Consider the following 24,972-nt stretch of genomic DNA (forward strand, 5'->3'; position numbering starts at 1 on the left):
GCATCCCAGATAGGCATCAGTTTGAGTCCCGGCTGTTCCACTTCCAGTACAGCTCCCTGCTAGTGGCCTGGGACAGCAGCAGCAGATGGTCCAAGTGCTTGAGACCCTGCACCCACATGGGAGATCGGGATGAAACTCCTGGCTCCTCTCTTCTGGCTTCGGCCAGCCCTGGCTGTTGCAGCCATCTCTCTGCCTCTTTTTCTCTTATTCTTTCAAATAAATAAATCTTTTTTTTTTTAAAAAGTGACTTCCAACTTAGTGGAAGCATTTGACAGAACCACTAAGCTTTAGAAGAATCTGGTATAAATTGTTATGATATAAACAGGAAAAATCTATTTGTTGAAATTGAAGGATATGACTTTTGAACTTGAAGTTAAACCTTTCCATGATAATGATCATTTACAGTCGTCTACAGGGATACTTATAGTCCTCAAACAGTAAAATCTTCAACTAGTTTGTTTTAGGAATTTCTACTAAATGCTACTGAAAATTAATTTAAAAAATGTTATTCTTATGATGTTCAAATTTGATGGTAGAATTTTCAACTCTTCACTTTTAAAAACATTTTTTTAAAGTTCTATGCAAGGCAACTAAGATACTCTCAGAACCTTTTCCTACTGAAGCTTATGTGTGAGGTTTCATGCATATGTAATGATTAGTTAGAATACACATATTACATTCTTTCCAGTACAAAGGATACGCAGGCAACTGCATCCATCCTGTCACTTGTCCATGGTCACAGTATGAGGTTACCTACCTCAGGGGGAGAGCGAATGGGGGAGGAGCCAGGTGTTAAAGCCACTTAGGTATCATACATAAAAGTGCACATGTGAACTACTTGAAAAAATTCACATTTATTTACTGTCAAACCGTGTTAAACTTTACACTGGATATTAGTGATGGGCTCATTATTAACAGGTTTACACAAAGGGATGAAAAGAAAAGCAGAATTTTGCTGAAACAATTTACATTTCATTAGAACTTTATCATAAAATAAATTAATTACTAAATATAGGCAGAAGGAATATGGAAGAGTAATATTTATGTTTTATTTTTATTTTTTAAAAAAGAGTAGGCACCTTTTGTTCACTAGAAAGTTTGTGAGAAGTGCCTCGTGCCCTCTTCGCCCTCTGTTCCAGAATAAACAGCGGGTGACACACAACCTTCTCTGGATTTCACCACATTCGTGCAAGGCAGAGCATTGACTGGCTTCACAGTTTCCTCCCCATAAAACACGCTCTTTTGGCAATAAGAAATTTCAATGTAAGAATAAGGACTGACTTGTCAAAGCAGAACACCGTCTACAGCGGAAAGGAAGTGAAAATGGGTAGAACTTACCATGACAAAGTGTGAGGAAAAACATTTCATAACATGTGTGCAACCAAGAGCTTTTCACAATATTTTCTTCAAACTCTTTAAAATTATTTTAATGACAATTATATTTCAGTTGGACACAAATGTATTTATTTTACCCTAGCAATAGAACAAAATATAATTTCTTTAGCCATTTTTCATGAGAATAGTTCATTGTACAGTTGAGGAAACATATGAAATAAGGCCTGTGGCTTGATTGCTAGTGGTTAAACATGTTTTCAATCTTTGCCTTAATGTAAAAGATTTGCAGTGAACTGCAAAACTGACGCAGAATATCTCTCCTGCTTTTCCAAGTCTTGTCAGGAACAGTAAGGTACAGTAAATTTGTCCCACAGGATATTAAAGCCTGCGTCTTGTATATAATACAATGCAGGCCTACAAAAACGGTGCAGCCATATTTACAAACTTAGTTCACAAACTGCTGCAGTAAAATGGCTGAACAGTTTTGCTTTGCTTGCTTCACAATTCCTCTAAACAGCAGCAGAATCTTAAAATACCTGGTTGGCATCTCTTTTTTTCTCTGTAACAAATAACTCATTTTAGTATACTCTGTGTATATACAAAGTTTCTGTATGTTTTATAAAAATTCACAGAACTGCAAGGTTCAGTCATCTGTTTTACACCGAAGAACCACAGGTCCGCCAAGCCGTGTGTCTGAGGGAGCTGCATGAGGCCACTGGAGTCTGTCTCTACTTGTTAACACTTGCATGTGGCCTTGGCATTCCTTAGCTGTACTATTACAGACTCGTCACCAGCTGCATCTGTCCTTCTCTAACATCTCCTTCCGGAATACACCCTTCTTTGTTAATGGGGATGATGTACCCATCGCTATTGCCCCTGCTGATCTGGTAGCACATCTGAAGCGGATGGCCAGCTCCAAGATTGGGCATGCTCTTATAGTAAATGTCCTCATTCTCACTCCTCCGGGAGGGAGAGAGGTCTTCTTCCATGTCGGGGCTGCTCTCCGGATAGGGAGAGTCTCTGAGGTTGGGCATGCTTGTGTACAGAGAGTCTCTGTTGGGGGACTGCAGGCGATCCTCGGCCTCGGCGCTCAGCTGGGACACGTAGCTGTCAGTCCCCTCGGGCTTCACTTTCTTCTGTGGCTGGTACAGGAGGGAGTGAGTCCGCTGGGGAATGAGCGGCGCCTCGAGTTCTTTGTGATGGAGCTCCAGTCCCGGGTTGTCGCCGTGCATTAAAGACGCTGCGTCGGCCACGATAGCATCGTCCTCGCTGCTGCTGCCGCCGATGACAGGTTTGACTGGGAGGGTGAGCTCGAGGTTGTGAGTCTTGCTGCTGCCCCGCAGGTTGTTGTGCACTAACTCTGAAATGATCATTTTCTCAAAAGCAGTATCATTCAGACTTAGTCCACAGTCCACGACTTGCACGCCATCGTGATAGTCCCCCTTGCGCAGGGAGTAGCTGTTGTTGAAATTACCATTTAGCGGTAGAGTATCCATGGCACTTGTATCCCTGGCATTGTTCAGTGAATGTCCTGCAACAGAAAGCATCGCGTTACCGTTACCGCCTCTGCTCCTTCCTAAAGCAACTATATTCTTTCGTACAAAACTGTTTAATGTCGTTCAGGACAAAATTGTTTTTGGAGGCTAACACTTGGACAGAGTGCCAGGCTTTCCCATTCCCGCATTCCCACGTGTAAATAGTGGTGACCCCTTAGGTAACAGGAAAAAGTGCGAAAAGAAAGTAATACTGTTTTCCAGGGATGGAAAATGGCATACAAAATATTTCTCATTTTGGGGAGACAGCAGTTTTATGCATCACTTTTTCGGTCAAATCTCTGACATTCTTACAAACAAGACTTCACTCCATGCCCTTGCATAGATAATGCAAAGCAATTCTTTAGTGACATTTACATTTTAAAGTACGAGACTATGGCTTATAAAAATAAAATTAAACAGAATTTGTCCTAAACAACACTAAATTAAAAAAGGAATAAGTCACATACAAAAACCAAAAGGCAAATGTACAACATAAACCCACAAAACTTGCAAGCAACTTTTTTAAACAACATTCTAACATTTCCTTTTTTCTGGAGATGGAGTAAAAAAAAAGAATGAAAAAAATGGACAGATACAAAGAATTCATGATAAACAAAGACAGCCATCTCTCACACTGACCAGACCAGGGGCCCACAAGCACCATCCAACAACACGACAGACAGCAGGTGGAATGACTCACTTTGGACAACTCACATCATGTCTGTCTGCTCAGGCTATCTGGCCTAAGAGTAGCTGATATATAAAAGAAAGTAAAATGATTTATTGTAACATGATGAAGAATTTCTAAGCTTCTCAGCAACTTAGTCAGAGCAAGGGTTCAACAAATTAGATTACCAGCAATAGCAGCCTTTTTGTTTTTCATTCAGTATTTCTCATCATTTTGGTTTCTTTTGGCACTGATCATAGTCTAAGAGCAACGGCCCCAGGCTTCTAGTGGTCAAAGTTTGCCTGCAGCCCTGCAGTCTGCATCAGTCACAGTGACAGCACGGAATGAACCAGCAGAGTCTACTGTAAGGATTGGCCCATCGACATTGTGGGCATGGAGGTCAAACGCAGAAATGTTAGAGATTTCTTAAGTATGGGTCACGGAAAATTAAATCAAGAAGAAGTAGTAACTATGGAATGGGAGAAGGGCGTCAGCCTTGGCTAGCACATTTTTGTTTCTAAAGGAATGAAAGATTGGATAAGTCTGCTGAAGATATGAAAAGAGGTTTAGGAGGAAAAAAAAAACATGGCAACATGCTGTATTTGATTCAGGATTTATTTTCTACAGACACAGAAACATGTAAACTAAGACATCACAGTGCTTCTCAAGCAAATGAAAAAAAAAAAAAAAAAGTCTTAGAAAAAATTAAATGACCTGTACCATGGAAAGTTAGGTTAGGTTATTCATTCTCAAAATCCTAGGGAAAAAAAAATCAATTGTCTACAGATAGGTCTGTAAAAAAAAAAAAAAGAATGAAATGATATTATTGAAATGAAACTGACCACTGTGAGGCTGCTGCATTGTATGCAAGGCTTGGAGGAGTTTAGAAAAAACTTTAATTCTTGGAAAAAAATAGGAAATTTCCTTTTTAGTTGTCACTCCTTTTAAATCTGCAGATATCCTAGAAAACAAAATTTCTTTCAAAAAAACTGTACTGTGTTGTACAAACTTCTTCAGTAATAAATACCTGATAATTCTGGGATAAATTAGCAGAAAATGAGAAAATTGGGAGTGGTGGGGTTATATCTGTAGGTGACTCACATTATTTTAAAAATTCTGACTCAACCTTTACATTTCAAGAATTGACAATTCAACTTGTATTATGCGCCATGTAAAACAAAATGAACTTGTGAGAGCATCTCTAAGGCTCCCTTGAGCTTGGGTGACACAACTCTCTGGCTTCACGAAGTCATACAAGTGCCATGCCCTCTATTTATGAGTTCTACCACTGGAAAACACTTGGCGTTTTAAGTAAAAGGAGATTCATGGGTAACACATTAGCATTTGTTTCCTCTGTAGAGGTTCCATCTTTTCAAACATTTCTTTTGATCGTTGCTTCATAAAAATAAAAATGTATATGGATGTAATCCAAAAGTTGTTTTCTATGATATACTGCAGATTTAAGCCATCTTTGACTGGTTTTGAAGAGGCATCTTTTCTGCCCAAGTTCAGGTAATTCACTTGAAGACTTTCCATAGCCTGTAGCAAGATTACTGTGGGAATGCAGAAATGATAAGTCAATTATTAAAGCATTTTGGCTGGCAGTACTTCAGGCTTTATAGAGCAAATTATTTCAGCATTGCATATACTTTAAATATGGACAGCATTTGCTACAGAGCTCGATTACAAACAAAAAGCAGTACAGATGGATGTACTGTTAGAATTTGGTGACATTTTAGTTGCAAATTGTGAACCACTTGCCCGCTGAGTCTACTTCATGACTGCTAGTTATGTTTTAATTGTGCCCGTTAAAAATCATGCTGAAAAAATTTACATTTGATAGGCAAAGTTAAGTTTTACTCCCATACTTGTCTCTCTGTAGGTTGCTAGAGGAAAGCATAAGGAAAGTAAGAAAACAAGAGAATGAAAAGAGAAGCTGCAGTTACGTTAAAAAAGAACTTTAAGGAAAAAAACCGGAAACAAAGTTTTGTGTTTAATTTGGTGGCAAATATTAATAACATAAAGATTATATGCTAGCATTAATTTTGTGACAGCATTTACCAAAATCTTGAAAATTCTGTAACTATATGCTTTTTAAATTTTTTAAAATAAGTTATTAGGAAACATAGTCAACAGAATGGGTGACAATTTCGCCCCCTCCCCCGATTAAAAACTACAGGTATAAACTAATATCCACTTTATCCCCAAATTTTTCTTAAAAAAAACTACCATAAAGCTGCACTATACTATAGTTTGGTCATATCGAGAATGCTGGACATAGATTTCTATACCTAGGCATCCAAATTATCATTAGCTAATTCATTACAGAAGCAAATTTTGTCAGCAAGCTTTAGAGTCAACTGAACAGTACATTATATAGATAGGATACCTCTAAATGATATAAATCTTGAAGATGGGCTCTCGGACCATGTGATGTCAGTCCTGTAATAATATATTAAGATTTATGCCACCTGTGTTAAAAACATGGATAATTATTGTAAATACTATCATGGCTGAGCTTTTACTATAATATAGTGCAGTTTTAGAATCCTGGCATGGGCAATACCACAATTTTCTTTATTTGAGAAATTAAGGATGTAATAATAAACATATGGCAAGTTGACTCTTAGAAACTGGGCAAAGATCAGAGCTCTGTTCAGCCGCGAAGAAGGGTAGCTGTATTTGTGAGTATAAGCACACCTGGTGAGTTAAATGCAGGAGCTGAAGGGGCGTTACATACAACTGTTTCAGCGAGCAATGTGTTATAGGGGTTGTTAGTGCCGTGGGGTCGAAGAAGAGGGTTTGTTAGTAGGTAATTGCCAGTCATTCCTAAAGCAAAAAAACAAAACAAAACAAAACAGAAAAAATACATCAGTCCTCTTATTTAAGTGTCACAGTTGCAGTAAAGATTTTTTTTTTCTGTTGTCATTTTGGTATTCATCGAGGGTAGTGGACATGTTGGCAATGGAAAATGTGCTGAAATTTTCTGACTGTATTTGAACTACTAATTTGAAGGAGAAAGGGGAAAGGGAAGTTAAATTTCAGTAATTCACAGGTGCTTTCTAAGTCCCCCAAGTAAACACCTGCTAAGATGACATTTACTAATTTATACAAAATCACTGTTAAACAAAAATGGCAACTAAATGCATAGAGATCAACACTGTATTTCAAGATGTTACTGCATAATATTAAAAACAACCACTGAAGCCCAATAGAGGGCTATTCAAACTTTCAGAATTTACAGGTGTGGGATTATCCCTCATGAAAACATCTGTGTTAATACCAACTTTGAAACAAGCAGGAGGCAAAACAACTTTCACAAACAGGTAAAAAGTATGACACATTGCAAAAAGCTTCTCTTAGTAAATGCAAAAGCACACATGCCAAGAAAAAAAACTGTATAAAGAATTATTAGACCATTCACAAATTCTGCATAAGAATTCTCATTCTGTAATCTTATTTGCCAGGTTTCAAAAGTGAATCACTGAATAATTCATTTACTTTTTGATAGACATCTTAAAAGAATTAGGTAAAACATCCAAGCCATGGAATAAACACACATTTCACTCATTCTAATTGACAAAGTACAAACCTTTCAATACTTATCAATCATGTTTTGCATAACTAATGTAATGACTAAAAATATTTTTAAAAATTCAGTTTGATTTTGATGTCACACATACTTTTTACATTATAAGCCAGTTTATCAGAACAATGTCAACAATTAAAGATGTCTTTAATATTTTATCATGATAAATTCTAGCTTATATTATAAATCAGAATATCAAAACTGAAAATATGGGATAAATTACCTTTCTAAGCATCTACACAATGACATGTAATTATTTTACACTAAATTAAAATTTACTAAGCTTGTGTGTACATGGATGCATGCCCTTGCTAAATTATTTTACTTCCCAGCATACTTTAAATAAGAATTATATGGATTTGTATGATAAATCACTATAAACATGTCAAACAATACACAAAAATTACTTTGTAAACTTTTAATGTATTTTAATTCTGCTTGTTTACTATAAATGTTTATGGCACTTTTTACTTTTTGGAAAAAATGTTAAACAGAAGAAGTTTAAAAAATATATATTTTAACTAGAAAACTTTTTTTTACGTGACTAGTAGGTGTTCTAATTATGTCAATGTTTTAAGAAGAAAGTTTTCATGAAAGTCTTGGATAGAAAGGATAATTTGTACTCACTGGGAAAACATTTTAATGAGTGGCAATGTATATTTTCAAGAATTACGTTTTTCAGCCTTACTCTGTTAATATGGAGTTTAAAATTACACTTTCTGTATTAAATTATTGAATAAGAGGAAATTATATGTATTCTTAATAAATGATGATTAAAAATTGACTCAACAGGCTTAAGAAGCTGTGATATAAAACCTTGAGAGAAAAGTCCAACATTTTCTCTAGAACTGTTACTTGGAAATTGGCAAAAATTACAAGATGTCTACTGTAAACTCAAATTTTCCTAAAAACTGACCTTGATTAAGTGTTGAAGTGCTATTGATGTCACCTGAGATAAAAGAAGATTCAGACTGTTTTCTCACAGTGTCATTCCACATCCTTCTTATACGACTCTAGTAATATAAAATAGCAAGACAGATATGTTACGTTAGTTTTCCCAAGCTTACCTTCTTTAAAGACACCAAAACAATTTGTGCAGGATTATCTGTTGTCCTTTTAAAGAATGTGTGTAGTCTCTGGTCTACAACTAAGGAAGTTTATACTGCTCTGTGGCTTCTTTACTAGGAGTATTTAATCTTCAACTCTCAAACACATGTTATTTTATTGCCTTTTTTTTTTTTTAACAGGATAACCGATTATTCAACAAATGTTTGCTGAGTGTTCACTGTCAGTCTGTGTTCTACTGACCTTGGGACATATATAAAATGATATAATTCTTTAAAAAAATACTCTCCTCAAAACAAAGTGTTCACCTAAATATTAAATGTGGAGAAATATTTAAAAAAAAGTTAAAACAAAAATACTAAAAACTCAAGTATTTACTACCTGGATCATTATAATGAGGAAACAATTAGTGCATCTGCAGAGAACATGTCTCAGTAGGTTTTCTATAAATAAGGTTAATTAAAGATGCTGTCAAAGTCTTTGTTACCTGTGTGCCAGAGGAATAGCGAGCACTGGTTCTGGTGGTCGATGCCTTCACGGAGCTGTGCGGGCTCTCGGTTGGGAGGCCGCCACAGCAATAGGAGTGTCTGAAGCACTTGCCATACTCTTTTCGCACCTGCATTGCATAGTCATGAGACCAAGGGATTAGTATGAATACACTTGCTTCTCTCTGTGTCTCTCTCCCTTTCCCTCCTACCTCTCTCTCTAATTAAATGAACAGGGAAGACAACCGAGAAGAATTAAGTTCCACTAAGACTTACCCGTGGAGAAAACAAATTGAACTTGCAAAATCAAGTTCAACTGAAATTGCAAAAATAGTAATTAAAGAAAAAGTCTGTCCACTAGACTAGTATCTTTAAAATGACATAACATGTAGAAATTCTTTGAGGCCTGTTGTTATAAAAAAGCTGGTTATTCATTAATAGCAGTATCTTTTTAAAGTTTTCTCTCTATATCCTCAGTAACTCCAATTCTGTTTGGAGCTAAGACAAAAAATTTACTCTTTTTCTTGCTTAATTACATTTAACCACTTTGTAATTCAGTCATTTAGGTTTTACATGCTGCATGTCCTCTAGGTAGGTTCATACAGAAACCTCTTTTACTGGATTGCATAGTTGTGTGGGTAACCTCTTTATAATGACAAGACTACTTTGGCACATGAATAAAGAAAAAGAAGTACTTTGATACCTTTGCCAATAATTAGGATGAAATGTTTTCTTCGTTTTCTTATGTATCTAGCTTTAACATTTAGTGCAGAGTCTAAGACGTCTGCTCACTTCATTAGCACACAAGGGAACTATTTATGCAATTTCAATCACATTAATGAGTTACCCATGTAATTTCCCTTTTCCCCTGAAGCTTGGATATATGAATAGATAGAAAAGTTGCTAGGTTTAAAAGGAAGTTTAAATCCTAAAGAGTGAAGTCCAAACAATGGATTAATAACAGGCTCCAGCTAGAGCTGGTACAGAACGAGGAGGGCAAGAGTTGCTGGATTGCACACGGCTACAATGGCACATAACTGTATTTCATTGTGAATCAGAGCCAGGCTCAAAATCAAGAAGACGTAGAAGTTGAATAAGAAAATATTTTCCAGTAAGGCACAAAAATCATGCAAACGCCTTCCCCCTGCATCACCCTCACAATGCCGTGCTCAGCATTTGCCTGTAAAGACCATGACTTTCACACTTATTCCTTGTAAAATCAGGAAATTAAAGCCCTGGGTGGCCTTTTAAATCTAAGAGCACTAGTATTTTTATCTTCTTAGTTTTATCTAATTATGTCTATTAGAACAAGCAACAACAGGGATGAGCTTTCAAGCATTTTCTTGACCAAAATACATGCACTCAAGCAATAAGAATCACGATTGTAACTTATCCATTTTACATCATATTCTTAACCATCTATCCTGGAAGTACCCAAAAAGGACAAAGTAGAATATATTCAAAATGCATGTAATACAATGCTTTTAAAATATAATTATCAATTTTAAAAGTATGGTGAAATCTTATTCAATTAATACCCTTAATTGTGTGGGGATATAATGACTTCACCCATTTTCTACCAAGTCTAGGCTTAATGTCAAAGATGTTTGGTGCAACAGCATAGAGATTATTAATCTCTGATCATATGCCTATACACAGAATGCTCATTTATATAGGAAATATGTAAGAGCTAACGTAATTACTGCAGCTATTCCTGTACATGTTTAGAAAGCTAGAAGTTCAGAAACCTCACAAAAAAGCTGCCACACATTAATGGCTATTAACTGCTCCGAAATGCTGTATAACCAAGACAATGGCAATCAAAATGGTATTTTATCCAAATAATACCCTCTGGTGTTGGTTTTGCCTAATGCCCATATTGCTGTGAATGTACATTATCTATCAGTATTGCACATTCCACTGTCATTATCTCAAAATTATAGCTTATTCAAAACTGATGGAAGTAACAACACTATCATCTTGTCAGGACTGAAAACATAATAGTTTTCACTTTCACAATTCTATTTCTCTGTTCAATGTAGTGACCAACTAGTAATAACAGAATAAAAAAGACTACATTAGATATACAGACAAGGAAAGGATAATATCTTGTAAAAGGCATGGACATTTTCAACTTAAATAGCAGCTAAGTGATTCTCTTAGGTTTATATCTTGCTATTGATGAAAGTTTTCCATCTTCAACATTTTAATTTTTGGGTTATTTTTGCTGGCTCAAGTAACAAAATCAGAACAAAATAAGATGTAAGGTACACTAAATTATTAGTAGTTAGATCTTTCAAAATTACTCAAAAGGCAATATTAACTTTTTATATGTGGTAGTTTTTAAATTAACATCATTTAATATTTTACTTAATGCTGTTCTGCATCACTGCCTTCTCTTTATTGAGCAAATAATAAGTTTAACCTTTCTCTGCCCTGCATACCCTTTGCATGAAGCATTTTATAGACCCTACTAGCAAAGAATAAATTTTACCAAAGTACCTAGCTTATAACATTCCCAAACTGAGATTCAAAAGATGATGCTGACATGCTTATATGAGAAGCCTGAATGTCTATACCAGCATTACAATTAATTTACAGTTTAAGATGTGATATGGTAATAATATGTCAGTTGCAACTCATATGCTATATTATTTTCAAATCAAAGAACAAGTATGCAGAGCCCCTCTGTGTTTGATCCACTTACTTTCTTTTGGAGAGCACAGTGAAAGATGAAAATGAACACTCCCTGGAAAGCATTAAAGATGGTGAAGAGATATGCCATCACAATAGTCTCCTCATTAATAAAAAGCAACCCAAATGACCAGGTTAGGCCAAGAAGACACAGAAGAGCGAAAGCACCAAGCACCCAAGACCTGAAAAAACAAAGTGAACTTTTGTAACAGGTTCAAAGAGGGAAACACATACATCACGCTTCTATTTTAACGTATCAGTAGTAGCAGTTGACTTTCTCTATGTTCACATTCAAATTCAACAGCATTATGGCTTTAACCTTTCACTGATTAAGAAAGAACAATAGCATTTAGTACTGCAGTCTCCAGTGAAAACAGCAACAGCAGGTTTGACCTTTCATTACACCAGAATAAACAAGGTATCAAAACTATATACAAGGTATAAATATCCCCCATAACTTTATTGTCTTTATATTCATTTTGGTTAAAAAAAATGACTCCTTAATTAGTTTACTTCTATGTTTTTATTCCTGTGGTGCACTCATGACACGAAATAATGTGACACATACAGAAAGGTTAAATGGCAGATAATCACTTCACACCTCAACTTCAGATTCTGATAGACTAGTCTTAGGTGAGCCTAAGGTTATTTAACTAAAGCATGAAGAAGCCTTGCTGAAATGGGACAAAAACATGAGAACAACTTCAAAATAAAATAATTCTGGAGAGATTTCATCATGAATAGCTTAAGGAAAAAAAGAACTGTAGAAAATAGGACGGAATGAGAGGGATTTAAAGTCAGTGCATTCCATGTCTAACTAATGATCTTACTTGATAAATGGCTTATTATCTTCATAGCTAGAAAGCATTATAAGCAGAAAAGAGAAACAAAATTATTAGACAGAATTAAAATAGAAAGTAATAAGAAAGCATTTATATATTTTATAAATTAGTCAAAATTAAGAACGTCAAAATGCAGAGGCAAGCAATTAAAAATAAAGGCATATTATAGTTTTAAAATACTACAGCAAATTAGATATCCCAAAATAATTATAAAAATTAAGGGCAATTCATGACATTGACGGATTTGTAAAAAATATAAATCATGCCATAAATTTGTTAATGTAGGGTTCTACCTTACCCAGGTAAGTCCGTATTATAGTAGCCATCACAAACACGGTAATTACTGGTGTGGATGAGAAGACAGAAAGAGGAAAAGGAAGAAAAGAGAGAGATGCTAAAGATTAGCTCTCTCTCTCTCTCACCATGCAACATGCAATGAAGCTGGCACTAACCTATCTCAAACATCTAATGTTTAAAAAAATTTATCCTTACTATAAATCTGCCATTTTTACATTAAAAATAGAACTTCTTACAATTCCATTATAACCAACTTGAATACCTCTTAAAATTCTAAATTAAAAGACTCATTATTGTAAAATACTCTAAAAATGCTTTCTCAAGATGATTTAATGAATCAACAGCTATCAATTTTTGGTTAATTAGATAGCATTTTTTTCTATTGATGGAATATTGCAGTTTTTATTCAACATTGAGAAAAAGTAAACATTTGTTTAATTAGCGTGAAAACAACAGATAATCTTCAAGTTAACAAAAGTAATAGAGCAAATTCTCTTAGGAAAACAGGATTAGGAGTAGAAACTGCTTAGAATCCTTAAATCAGAAAGTCATTTAACAAAACAAACTTAATATAATCATATCAGCCATGCAAACAGCAACATCATTTTGAACTGCATTTTAAATTAAATGAAATTGCTACAGTGATATGGAATTTCCATGAAGTCACTGAAACAATTTCTTTGTTCTAGATCCAGACAGAACTTATTATCTAGTTTTCAACCAATGTCTATGACATGGTAACAGTGAGCTTCAACCTTGATTAGTAAAAATTCCATTCTGAGTATTTTTTACAGTTGACAGAAGGTAGAAACCCCTGTGTTCTCTGTGGAAAATATCTTTAACTTCGCTTGTCAAGTATCAAAATTAAAATGCAAGCACTTACTTAATGTTTTCCAACCTGCTAGAATCCGGTTTCAAGGTGTTTGAATGCTTCACCATTTTGCACAATGTGATCACCAGGAAGATGATATTTAGCTGTTATAACAAATAAATAAATAATTAGACTGTTTTAAACAAAGTTTTAAAAACGTATGGTTTTGCGAATATATTTAATGGTTAATGCATTTAAATTTCAATAGGTGTTAATACAGTACAGCCTGATTCAATTTTAGTTGAAGGATGCAAAGATCAAGTTGAGTCTATATAAAAAATACTCAGGCTATGTATGATCAATTCTTTAATAGATCATTTGACATGAAACTGCAACCTCATTAAGTCAGTATCATGGGGTAATGATTACATAAATTAGAAAACCTAAATTAGTTTTCTTAGCTAGATGTACTCCAGGGTCTAAAAGCCATCTGATAGGAACACTGAAGTGAATTCTTTAGAAAGGGGCATTTACATCATGTAACCCATCATGGAAGAATCACTCGGTTTAGAACCATGAGACTTGATTAATTTTGACTGATTAAATGAAGATAAAACCTTTGCACAATCAATTTACAAGATAACTGAGAGGATCAAATGAAATAAAATTTTAATATGTATATAAATACATAAGTATATACATACAAATAAATACACAGATAAGCTACTTAACTGTTAAAAGCCATCAGTACTTTTTTTAATGTCTATATTGTATGGAAGAAAGTAGATGCTGACTAAATACTGTTTTAAGTCCTTGTAAACATTCAGCTGTGCAAAGAATCTAGATGCAAACAAAAGCAAACTGGGGAAGATGGAATGTGACACAAATAGAAGGTCTGGGATTCCAAGAGGTCAAGAGTAAAATCAGAACACTGTGTTTTTTGACTCAAGAGAGACAAGGACTGGTCATTTGCATTTGTTGCTTCTCACACCCGGCAGAATGTTGGAGAGTGGGAAGCAGCTCTATTTTCATGCTCTAAGCGAGACTGTTCCTGGATTTGGGATATTATACTTATTTGGGATTATAATACTAAAAAAGACAACAGCAGTGTTATTTTGTGGGCTCTACATGATTTAGAGAGGACAAGAAAAAAATGGCAAGTTCAGGAAGGATCCATTTACCCATTACATGTGAGGATGAATTTAATTCCTTGGTTGCAGGTACAACTTTGTTACAGTAAAATTATCATTTTTACTGAGTCACAACACCACCTGACCAAATCACATTGTTTTATTCATTCATCACTACTTCAGATTTTATAATGAGGAAAAATGGTATAGAGAAATAAAATTTCCAAGTCCTCCCTATGATGAGTTGAGTAACAGTGTAAATGCCTTCATCCATGTTGTGCACCATTTTGTGTACTATGCCTTATTATTTAAGATGTAGAAATCCTTCTAGAGGGACAAAATGAGGTCAGTGGGCGTGACTTGCAATTGTTGGCAGACAGCATTCTGTCTTTCATATTAACTATCTGAAGACACAGCAGCCCTGTTGAAAAAGTATTTAAAAATCTAAAAAATACTTATCTAGAGAAAAAGGAACTAAAATTGAAGAAACTTTTTTCTGAAGATTATTCTAGCTGGTAATAATATAAATAGCATTTTCAGAATGTTACAAGATGCTGCAAGGGGTCTTCAAAGAGTTTGTTGAAAATGTGTACTATGAAAGCCTGTGCATGGATTTTAAAATCTTTCTGCACCAAAATAACTATCTTTAAAAAAAAATTGAGGGGGATGTCACTGTGGTGCAGCGGGTTAATGCCCTAGCCTGAAGCGCCAGCATCCCATAAGGGCGCCGGTTCGAGACCCGGCGGCTCCACTTCTGATCCAGCTCTCTGCTATGGCCTAGTTTGAAAGCAGAGGAGATGGCCCAAGTCCTTGGGCCCCTGCACCCACATGGGAGACCCGGAAGAAGCTCCTGGCTCCTGCCTTTGGATCGGCAGCTCCAACCGCTGCAGCCAATTGGGGAATGAACCATCGAATGGAAGACCTCTCTCTCTCTCTGCCTTTCCTCTCTCTGTGTAACTCTGACTTTCAAATAATTATTTAAGTCTTAAAAAAAAAAAAATTGAAGGCAAAGACACACACACACACACACACACACACACACTGAGGGATGGGGAGGAAGAGATCTTTCATCCATTGGTTCACTTCCAATAAGCCCGCAATAACTGGGGCTGTGCTAGGCCAAATCCAAGAGTCAGGAGCCAGGAACTAAAGGCAAGTGTCCTATGTAGGTGGCATAGCCCCAGGTAGTTGAATTTTCATTGCTACCTCCCAGTATCCACATTATCAGCAAACTGCAGAAGCAGAGCAAGGACTTGAACCCAGGCACTCTGGGATGAGGGCATCCCAACCAGCCTCTTAACCACTAGACTTATCTCTCTCTCTTTTCTCTCTCTCTCTCTTTTAAGATTCATTTTATCTATTTGAAAGGCAGGGTTAGAGAGAGAGAGGAGGAGAGCAAGAGACAAAGATCTTCAATCTACTTGTTCACTGCCCAGATGCCAGCAATGACCGAGGCTGGGCCAGGCCAAAGCGAGGAGCCAGGAGCTTCATTCGGGTCTCCCATGAGGGTGCAGGGGTCCAAGCAGTTGGGCTATCTTTGGCTGCTTTCCCAGGCAGATTAACAGGGAGCTGGACTGAAAGCAGAGCAGCTAGGGCTCCAGCCTGCACCCATATGGGATGCCAGCAGGCAGCTTAACCCACTAAGCCACAGTACCCACCCTAAATTTATCTTTCAATTCCATTGTCCATGAATATTTTTAAATCCTTCATATGTTTCCTTCAACAAGTATTTACTGGTTTTTCTGCTCCACACAAGGGCATGCTTACTGTATTTTAAGTAAGACACAATTTCTGCATTTGAGAAATTAGGGAGTTCCTTCTGGTGGTATAGTAAATCTTTTGGTAGTATAGTGTGTGTGTGTATATATATATATATATATATGATTGAGTTTTAAAGGAATCATGGTAAATTCCATGTTTAATTTTCTAAAAAAAAGTATGGTAAATCAATAGTAGCCTTTACAAGTAAAATTCAAGAATGACTCAAAATAAGGAATTCTATTAATATCATACAAAAAAGCCAAAACTAGGTAAACAAACCACAATTCTTAAATAAAATGGCTGATTTACCAATTCATATTTAAAATCCTTTAACTTGCTCTTTCTTTTTCAATGTCTTGAGAGGAATATTTCTTTTATGACACATGGCTAGATCTAGAGGTTTTCCCCTTTTGTCCTGAAATCTACAGGGCCACCATTCAATGTTCGGTATTATCCAAGTATATTAGCTATTTCATTATTATCCCCATAACAACAAATTAGTGGCAACACATTCTAGAAAGGTAAAAATGTACTTACTATCCACAATGTATAAAATTATTAAAAAGTAGTATGCATATGTAAAAATATGAATAAATAAAGTATGATGATGTAGGACAAAAGTTAAGTGTCCAGGAGTCACTGTGTACTTGCTCCCCATGTAAGACTTCTGTCCTTAATGAGCTGTACTATGAGAATTAACAGTAAAACTAGTCTTCAAACAGTACTTTATACTTTGTGTGTCTGTGTGGGTGCAAACAGCTGAATTCTCTATATTATAGAGTTGGTCTTCTGTATATAAAGTCAATTAAAAGCCAATCTTAATGGAAAATGGAATGGGAGTAGGAGAGGCAATGGGAGTGGCAGTGGGAGGGCGGAAATAGGGGGGAAGAAACACTATATTCCTAAAAGCTATGCATATGAAATTTGCATTCATTAAATAAAAATCTTCAAAAAAAAAGTTAGTGTCTTGGTGGGGTGTACCCATGCTTTTCAATGAATAAAATCAGGTAAGAAGAAATTATTTATGAGGCCGGCGCCGCGGCTCACTAGGCTAATCCTCCGCCTAGCGGCGCCGGCACACCGGGTTCTAGTCCCGGTCGGGGCGCCGGATTCTGTCCCGGTTGCCCCTCTTCCAGGCCAGCCCTCTGCTGTGGCCAGGGAGTGCAGTGGAGGATGGCCCAGGTGCTTGGGCCCTGCACCCCATGGGAGACCAGGAAAAGCACCTGGCTCCTGGCTCCTGCCATCGGATCAGCGCGGCGCGCCGGCCGCAGTGCGCCGGCCGCGGCGGCCATTGGAGGGTGAACCAACGGCAAAAGGAAGACCTTTCTCTCTGTCTCTCTCTCACTGTCCACTCTGCCTGTCAAAAAATTAAAAAAAAAAAAAAAAAAAAAAGAAATTATTTATGAGTGAAAATATTTTTCTTTCTTTCTTTCTTTCTTTCTTTCTTTCTTGTTGTTGTTGTTGTTGTTGTTGTGAAACAGTGAGAGAGACAGAGAGAAAGGTCTTCCTTCTGCTGGTTCACTCCCCAAATGGCCTAGGCTGGAGCTAGGCTGATCCAAAGCCAGGAGCCAGGTGCTTCCTCCTGGTCTCCCATGTGGATGCAGGGACCCAAGCACTTGGGCCATCCTCCACTGCTTTCCTGGGCCACAGCAGAGAGCCAGACTGTAAGAGGAGCAACCGGAACTAGAACCTGGAGCCCATATGGGATGCCAGTGCCACAGGCAGAGGATTAACCAAGTGAGCCACAGCGCCGGCCCTGAAAATACTTTTCAAAAAATTGAAATCTACCTACAGAAAACCTAATTAAAGCTTAAATATTAACACAGACTTTTTTCTACCAAAGATTGAAAAGTAGGGGCCAGCACTGTGACACAGCAGATAATGCCACCACCTGAAGTGCCAGCATCCCTTATGGGCTCTAGTTAAAGAGTTTCAGCTGTTCCACTTCTGATCCAGCTCTCTGTTATGGCCTGGGAAAGCACCGGAAGACGGCCCAAGTGCTTGGGCCTCTGTACCCATATGGGAAACCTGGATGAAGCTCCTGGCTCCTGGCTTCAGCCTGGCCCAATCCTGGCCATTGTGGCCATTTGGGGAGTAAACAAGTAAATGGAAGACCTCTCTCTGTAACTCTGACTTTCAAATAAATAAATCTTTATAAAGAAAAAAAAAGTCTGAAGAGTAACCAACTTCAATGTGCCAAAGAAAATATTATCTCATTTAATCCCTTTTTAAATAAAGACTCATTTTATTTATTTGAAAGACAGAGTGACAGAGAGAGGCAGGGACAGAGAGGTCTTCAATCTGTGGGTTTGCTTCCCAAATGGCAGCAAGCCGCTCTGCTCTGAGCCAATCTGAAGTCAGAAGCCAGGAGCTTCTTCTGGGACTCCATTGTGAGTGCAGGAGCCCAAGGACTATCCTCTGCTGCTTTCCCAGGTCCATTAGCAAGGGGCTAGATGGGAAGTGGAGCAGCTGGGACTCGAACCAGCACCAACATGGGATTCAAGTGATGCAGGCCAGGGCTTTAACCCTCTGTGTGACAGCACTGGCCCCCTCATTTAATCCTTAAAAAAAAAAAAACTGATGGATGCATTTTTCACCTTTCACAATCAAAATTTTTCCTTAATTTTTTTAAGTATCTTATACTAAAAGGCACTTCAAAAAGTTCATGGAAAATGAAATTGTAATTTCATTTTAGTGCAAAAAACTCTTGAAATTTGTTAAGAGGTTTTTTTTCTTCATAATATGTACTTCTCCAAACTTTTTGAAGACCCTGTATATGTATTTACTGTTTTTTGTTTGGTTACAAATATAATACCTTCATAATTCTAGAAAATATGGACTATTACAGGGAAAGAAAATCACCTGTAATCCTACCTTTGGAGGTGGCAGGCAGCATTTGTAAACCCATTTTGCAAATTACTGCAGTGTCTCTAGCCAAAGATGAGTTAGGTACTATAATGTCAGTGCTGAGATGCAATATACTCAGGTCTAGCTCCTCAGCCTAGTCTTTCCATATAAAATTAACCAATTTATTGTCTTGGAAAATTACAAGTCTTCCAAAAAAATCAAAGATACACTAGTTCTAGATAAAAAAGTTTCCATCTCTATGGAGTAACCCAATTTAAAAATTACTCAGAGATGATAAATGAGTTGAAGACACATAATAAATTAATATATAAAATGCTGCCTCAAAGAAATCCCGCCTAGCTTAATAGGTATACTCATCACATGGCTTCCACCTGATGGACTCACCAGAAATGGCTAAATCTCCAATTTCTCTGTGAGACGCTACTATTCCACAATCAGCACCGGGTGAAGCACACCCACACATCCACTCCCCCTAGTCTAGGTGTATTCTTAACGGTTTGTTGTTTTTTCCAAATCACCTTAGGTCAGTTATACTTTCACATGATGAAATATCACACAAAAGCCTAATATAAATAATCACCCAAATTCTAATATAAAGACAAAAAAATTTTAAAGCTGCTCTAATATGTAAAATTGAATATTTCAAGAAATGAGTCTCTTCAAAAGCAACTAAAAATAACAGAATAATAATTGTAGAGCCCTAGAAGGATTTTTGCACTCATTATTTTACAAGTTTCTCTGACTTTTCCAACTTAAAGAAAATGAATATTAAAATTATAACCAATGCATAGAATGTCAAGAAATTTATAGTTAGCCTCTGGAATATGACTTGAAGGCATACAAATAAAGAGGCAATGATATATTTAATAGGACAAAATATCAATTAAAAAAGAAATGGTGCAGAAAACAGCATGTAAGACATACTGCTTATCACAGTATATCAAGAAAAGTGCTAAACACAATCTTTTTATTTTTCTAATTTTGTTAAAAATTAAAATTTCACTATTTATTATTTACTAGTTTTGTCAGAGAAATGAAAAATATTTATATAAATCAGATACTGAATGTTTTAACATGCTAGCACCAGCATCTCTGTCAGTGTAATATTAATTAAATGGACACATACTGAAGAAAAACATTTTTAAGATGTGGTTTTAAGGTTCTCTTATTTTCTCTAATGCTTAAAATTTTTTAATATTAAATTTTAGTTTCACAGAATAAATGGGGAGTTCATATACTCTGATAAGCATAAGTACAAGATTTCATGAGTTAAATATTTCAATAGATTTACTTCCTCTCTTCTCTTGAAATACAACTGTGGGAATCAGAACAAGAAACTGAGAAGTAAAAATATCTTTGATAAAACCTAAATTAGTAACCAAAATTTAGTTACTTTAAGATATAAAAAAGGTTTCAAATGAACAACTGGTTTCAAATCTATGTTTCTTTCTTCGCATTTCTGTCTTGACAAATATGGCTCGAGACATATTCTTCTGTTTTGTTTTTTTTTTCCCCCTGATTAGACTAAGTGATTTCTTTCTCTCTCTTACTTTTACTTCTTCCAGTTTATTTGTCTGCCTTTGGTGGGTGTTTTAAAAATAAAAGTAATTGCAACCATCTAACAACAGAATTGACTCTGCTTCTGACTGGAAGACAGCCAAACAGGGAGACTGCATCTCCACCAGCAAAGGCTGCTCTTCATTGAATTCCAATTCGGCCACTTTTGCTCCTCTTGTTCTTTCCAACATAAATACTACTAAGTTTACACGCTATTTTGGGACAGGGTGAAAGGCTCCATGCATCAATGACAAAGGAAAATGGCAGAGCTGCAGTCATGCTCACACAGATTCTGTTTAACTCTGGTAACCACAGAAGCCACTGTGAGTGCATGCATTTATTAGGATGGTGTCACATATGGATGTCGAAGCACTGGTGACTAATTTTGGAGATGAAGCAACTCATACAGGAATTAATCAGATTTTAACTCTACTCTCTGTGTGTTTATGTGTGTGTGCTGGTAAAGAGATGATTGGCACTTAACAGAACTCTATGAGAAAGGGTCACAGCAAATTCACAAGAAATCTGTTCTGTACCTGTCCCCACACAATAATTTCTTAAATCCTTATTTAAATAATCTGCTAGTATAATTTGCTGATAAAATTGACTGCTTAATCCCATGTCATAGCTAAACATCACCCACGAAGATGAACATAAAAATACAAACAAGTTTAAAGAAAGAAAACGGGACCACAGATTATGGAAGTGCACGGTTTGTTTTATGGTCATCAATCTGCTCAATTGAATCACACCCGTCTGAGCTTAGCAGCTTAAAATTCATTCCACAGCTTGCAGTGCTGACATGGATATGATAAGACAGAAGATCAGAAACCCACTCTGAAGTAACCTCACTGAACTGCACATGTTCTGACCCTTTTTGTCCTCCCTGGAGCTTTTGCTACCTGGCTAATGCAACTCCAAAACTGTGCTTGTGTCTCCAGATCTCTGCTGTTAGCCAGGCAGAAACCAATTTCTCCCTGGGACTAGCAGCCAGAGAGGTGTTCTCTGAAGAAGACTTCTAAATGAGCGTGTGAGCTGAACTCTTACTGAACTGAATTAATTATTAACGATGCAGATGGAGCTGTCCAAATGATAAGAACAGCTCCTGACGTGTCATGATCCAAGCTTTCATTAAACCATTTCAGGCATACTAATGGTTTCCCACTGCTCATTACTTACCAGTACTTTTCTCATAGATATAATAACTCTAGAGCCTGTAGGCAAGACATTCTATACAAATGCAGAAGTAGGAAGTTTTATCTCCCTTAGCATATTATTTTTCTTCATAGAACATTATTATTAAAAATGCACACCTACTTAATACTACTAAGTTAAATGCCTCAATTCAGAAAAGTTGGAAGTGTAAAACTATACTTTCTAGGAAAACTAGTAGGTGATTTTTGGCATATAATTTATATTATTAAGCTCTATGCTAGAAAAGAGCTTAGTTTTTAAGGATTTATTTATTTATTTGAAAAAGTTATAGAACAGGAGAGAGAGGGAGAGAGAGAAAAAGAAGGAGAGAGAGAGAGCGCGATCACATCTAATTCATTCCCCCAAAGGCCTGCAGCAACAGCCTCAGGCCAGGCTGGGTGCTGGGAGCTCAACAGAGGTCTCCTAAGTTGCTGGGGCCCAATTACTGGAGCCATCACCACTGCCTCCCTCCTGCATTTGAAGGGAGCTGGAAACAGGAGCAGAGCCAGGGATTGAACTCAGCCACCCCCATTATAGGATGTGGGCATCAGAAGTGGCATCTTAACTGCAAGGCGAAAGGCCCATCCCCCGAATTGAGTTTTCAAAGTCATGGAGCAACAGAGGATATATGTAGCTAAACAAACATCCGCTGTACAAGCAGACATCTCAATTCAGATTAGGTTTTTGCATTCTTACGCTACTCTCAGTCTCTCACCCAGGACTAGAATAAAAGCAACTGCAGGAGAATCTCAGGGAGATTTGCATATGGCTACCGGCTGGGTGTTTTTATTTGTTAAATTGGGAACACTATTCCAAAAGGCCCATCACCTTTCAGCCTTAAGGAATTGGTAGAGGATAATGACAAGACTAAATAAATAATAGCAGGCTCTCAGGATAAATGGTCAACATGATAAAATGTTCTTTATCTCTTTGTTCACACAAAAGTGAGTATGAAGGTAAGCGTTAACTTTTGCCAAGTGAAATGTTCTTTTCACACTCTCAAGTCAGTATTTATCTTCTGAGACATAAACAAAACTGCAGTATAACAGAAGTAAACACCTGGTATTTTTATAGACCAAATATTTCTAAAGCAGTCTTTATATTCTTGAAAATATACAAGTGTTAGCCCAGAGGTTCACGAGAAAGAAGGAAGCCTGTGTCTTTAAACCCGCGACAAAAAACTGGGGCAATCATCTGGATCCAGCAATTCTGAAGAGAAATCAGTCCTCCTAGAAACACTTCAGAATGTTTCACTGGTTTGATTAATATAGGCATCAGCTCAAATTTTCATTTTGCTTTGTATAAGTAATTATGTAAAATAATTTTTAATGACAAACATATAAACTTGAAATGAATTTAAGTTTCCTTAAAAATACTGAACATTTTTCTCCATTTTATGAAATACTATTTATAAAAAGTATTTAAAAATTTTAAATTTATAAAAATATTTTAAGAAGCTCACTGGTGTCATTTTTTGAAAACGATTAAGAAAAAAAATCTTTAAAATAGGAATAGAGATAATGGCATTATGTAAACTTGTTCATATTTACTTTTCAATCTTGCAATGGTTAATAACACTTCTGTCAGCATAGTGCTAGACCTCAGTGAGAGTTTTAAACACTGAGGTCCAGATTCTTTAGATACATTGAATGTAACTACAGATAATGTAAATGTTTAAAAATACCTTAATGTCACTATCCTTACCCTGTATCAAATTCATTTAAAAATAAAATTTCCTAAAACCAACATTTTTACTTGGAATTTTAAATGTTAAAAAAGTAATTTTATATTTAATGAGTTCTAAATTGATTTAATATTCACTTCTGAGTTTAAGCTTAAAAAACATTTTTGTTGCCCTAAAAAGAATCAACTGCAGACTTTTATTTGAAAGTATTAAATTTCCATGTGCAAATTAAGATAATAAAAATTAAGGTAATGCCCTTTCACCACTCTAAAACATTCATGTAATTCATAACATGGCTTATATATAAAACTATTTTATAGATTATTATGCAACATTTTAGCATACTGAGTTGGAAATATGAAAAAGTATTTTTAGATGAAAGATGATTTTAGAAACAGTGTATAAGCTCTCAATAATGATGTAATATTAAAATATACTACATAATACACTGAAAGAGATGTTTATAAATCTTTGAATGCACAGATAAATTAACAAAACAACTTGGTTTTGTTAGTTTTGTTTGAAGAGCATTAAGCAGCAAAGTAAAAAGGAAGGGAAAATAGTCTGCTTACCAAAATAATGAAGGTGACAGGTCCAATGAAGCTCCATATAAAATAGTTATCAACATGAAGCCAGCAGCTATTTGAAAAGACAAGAATATGTGCTAAAGTCGCTTAACGGATTTTCAACATCACAAGCAAAACTAATTTTTGAAACTTAACAAACTATCTAAAACAAAATTATCTCTACATTAGTCTTTGAAAATTCACTTATCACAGACCTATAATTCTAATAATTCTGAGCTGGGTTTGACTTAAGGGACAGCGATTTATTCTATTCAACCTATTTTTATATTTGATAAAAGCATATAAAATTATGCTTATGTGGGGATAACAAAAATCTAATTTCACTCTTAAATTTTGCCTTCACTAAGAAAGACTTGAATTGCAATATTCTGAATTGTCTCATCATTTTAAGGTTCTGTAATCTTCAAAATTATCCTTTAAGGTCTAAGCCAAAGACCTTAGCCCTATAAACAGAATCGTCCAGACATTATGTTTGTTGCAAAACAGTATAGCAGAAATATAATATCTTCATTAGGAATGGATGAATACAAGAGAAAAAAGAAAGAAGCATGGAAAGTATTAGAATAAATGATGCATAAACTTATTAAGACAGATTTTACTTAGTGGTTCATTTTTCATATAACATTGAATCCCCACTGAATTTCTTTTATTTGTCTTTCATCATCTGTACAGTCAAAAAGCTTTCTTTAGTCCAAAGAATCTTTATATAACTAATTTTATCAAAGGAAAAAATAAACAGAATTGGAAGGCAAATTCATGCCTCTAGCAAATACAATCCTTAGAAACATGGCTCTGTCTACCTTCTGTCACTTTCTGTAAATATCTATATTTTTATAAATGAAAGACAGTGACTTATTTTAATCCTTTCAAA

General features: G+C 35.9%; 1 protein-coding gene across 50 annotated transcripts in view; it reads right to left on the reverse strand.

The window, feature by feature from the left end:
• Positions 1-835: 835 nt before the first annotated feature.
• The window catches only part of ADGRL2 (adhesion G protein-coupled receptor L2), a 689,746-nt gene continuing 665,609 nt past the window's right edge, over positions 836-24,972 (reverse strand). For 10 of the 50 annotated variants that reach the window (XM_089337145.1, XM_089337146.1, XM_089337149.1 and 7 more), the window contains 8 exons: positions 24,087-24,153; positions 13,393-13,484; positions 12,511-12,555; positions 11,384-11,552; positions 8,679-8,807; positions 8,043-8,139; positions 6,238-6,366; positions 836-2,866 (listed from right to left, as the gene is read on the reverse strand). In XM_089337145.1, coding sequence (XP_089193271.1) covers positions 2,112-2,866; positions 6,238-6,366; positions 8,043-8,139; positions 8,679-8,807; positions 11,384-11,552; positions 12,511-12,555; positions 13,393-13,484; positions 24,087-24,153 — 1,483 coding nt within the window. In that variant the 3' untranslated portion in view covers positions 836-2,111. Of the gene's footprint in view, positions 2,867-3,570; positions 3,624-5,926; positions 6,009-6,237; positions 6,367-8,042; positions 8,140-8,678; positions 8,808-11,383; positions 11,553-12,510; positions 12,556-13,392; positions 13,485-24,086; positions 24,154-24,972 lie in introns of all 50 variants that reach the window. The other 40 variants (XM_070078179.2, XM_089337154.1, XM_089337153.1 and 37 more) reach the window with 12 other exon arrangements.

The sequence above is a fragment of the Oryctolagus cuniculus genome, chromosome 7 (genome assembly GCF_051225735.1).
Source record: "Oryctolagus cuniculus isolate XC-2025 breed Fujian yellow rabbit chromosome 7, ASM5122573v1, whole genome shotgun sequence".
Taxonomy (NCBI): Eukaryota; Metazoa; Chordata; class Mammalia; order Lagomorpha; family Leporidae; genus Oryctolagus; species Oryctolagus cuniculus.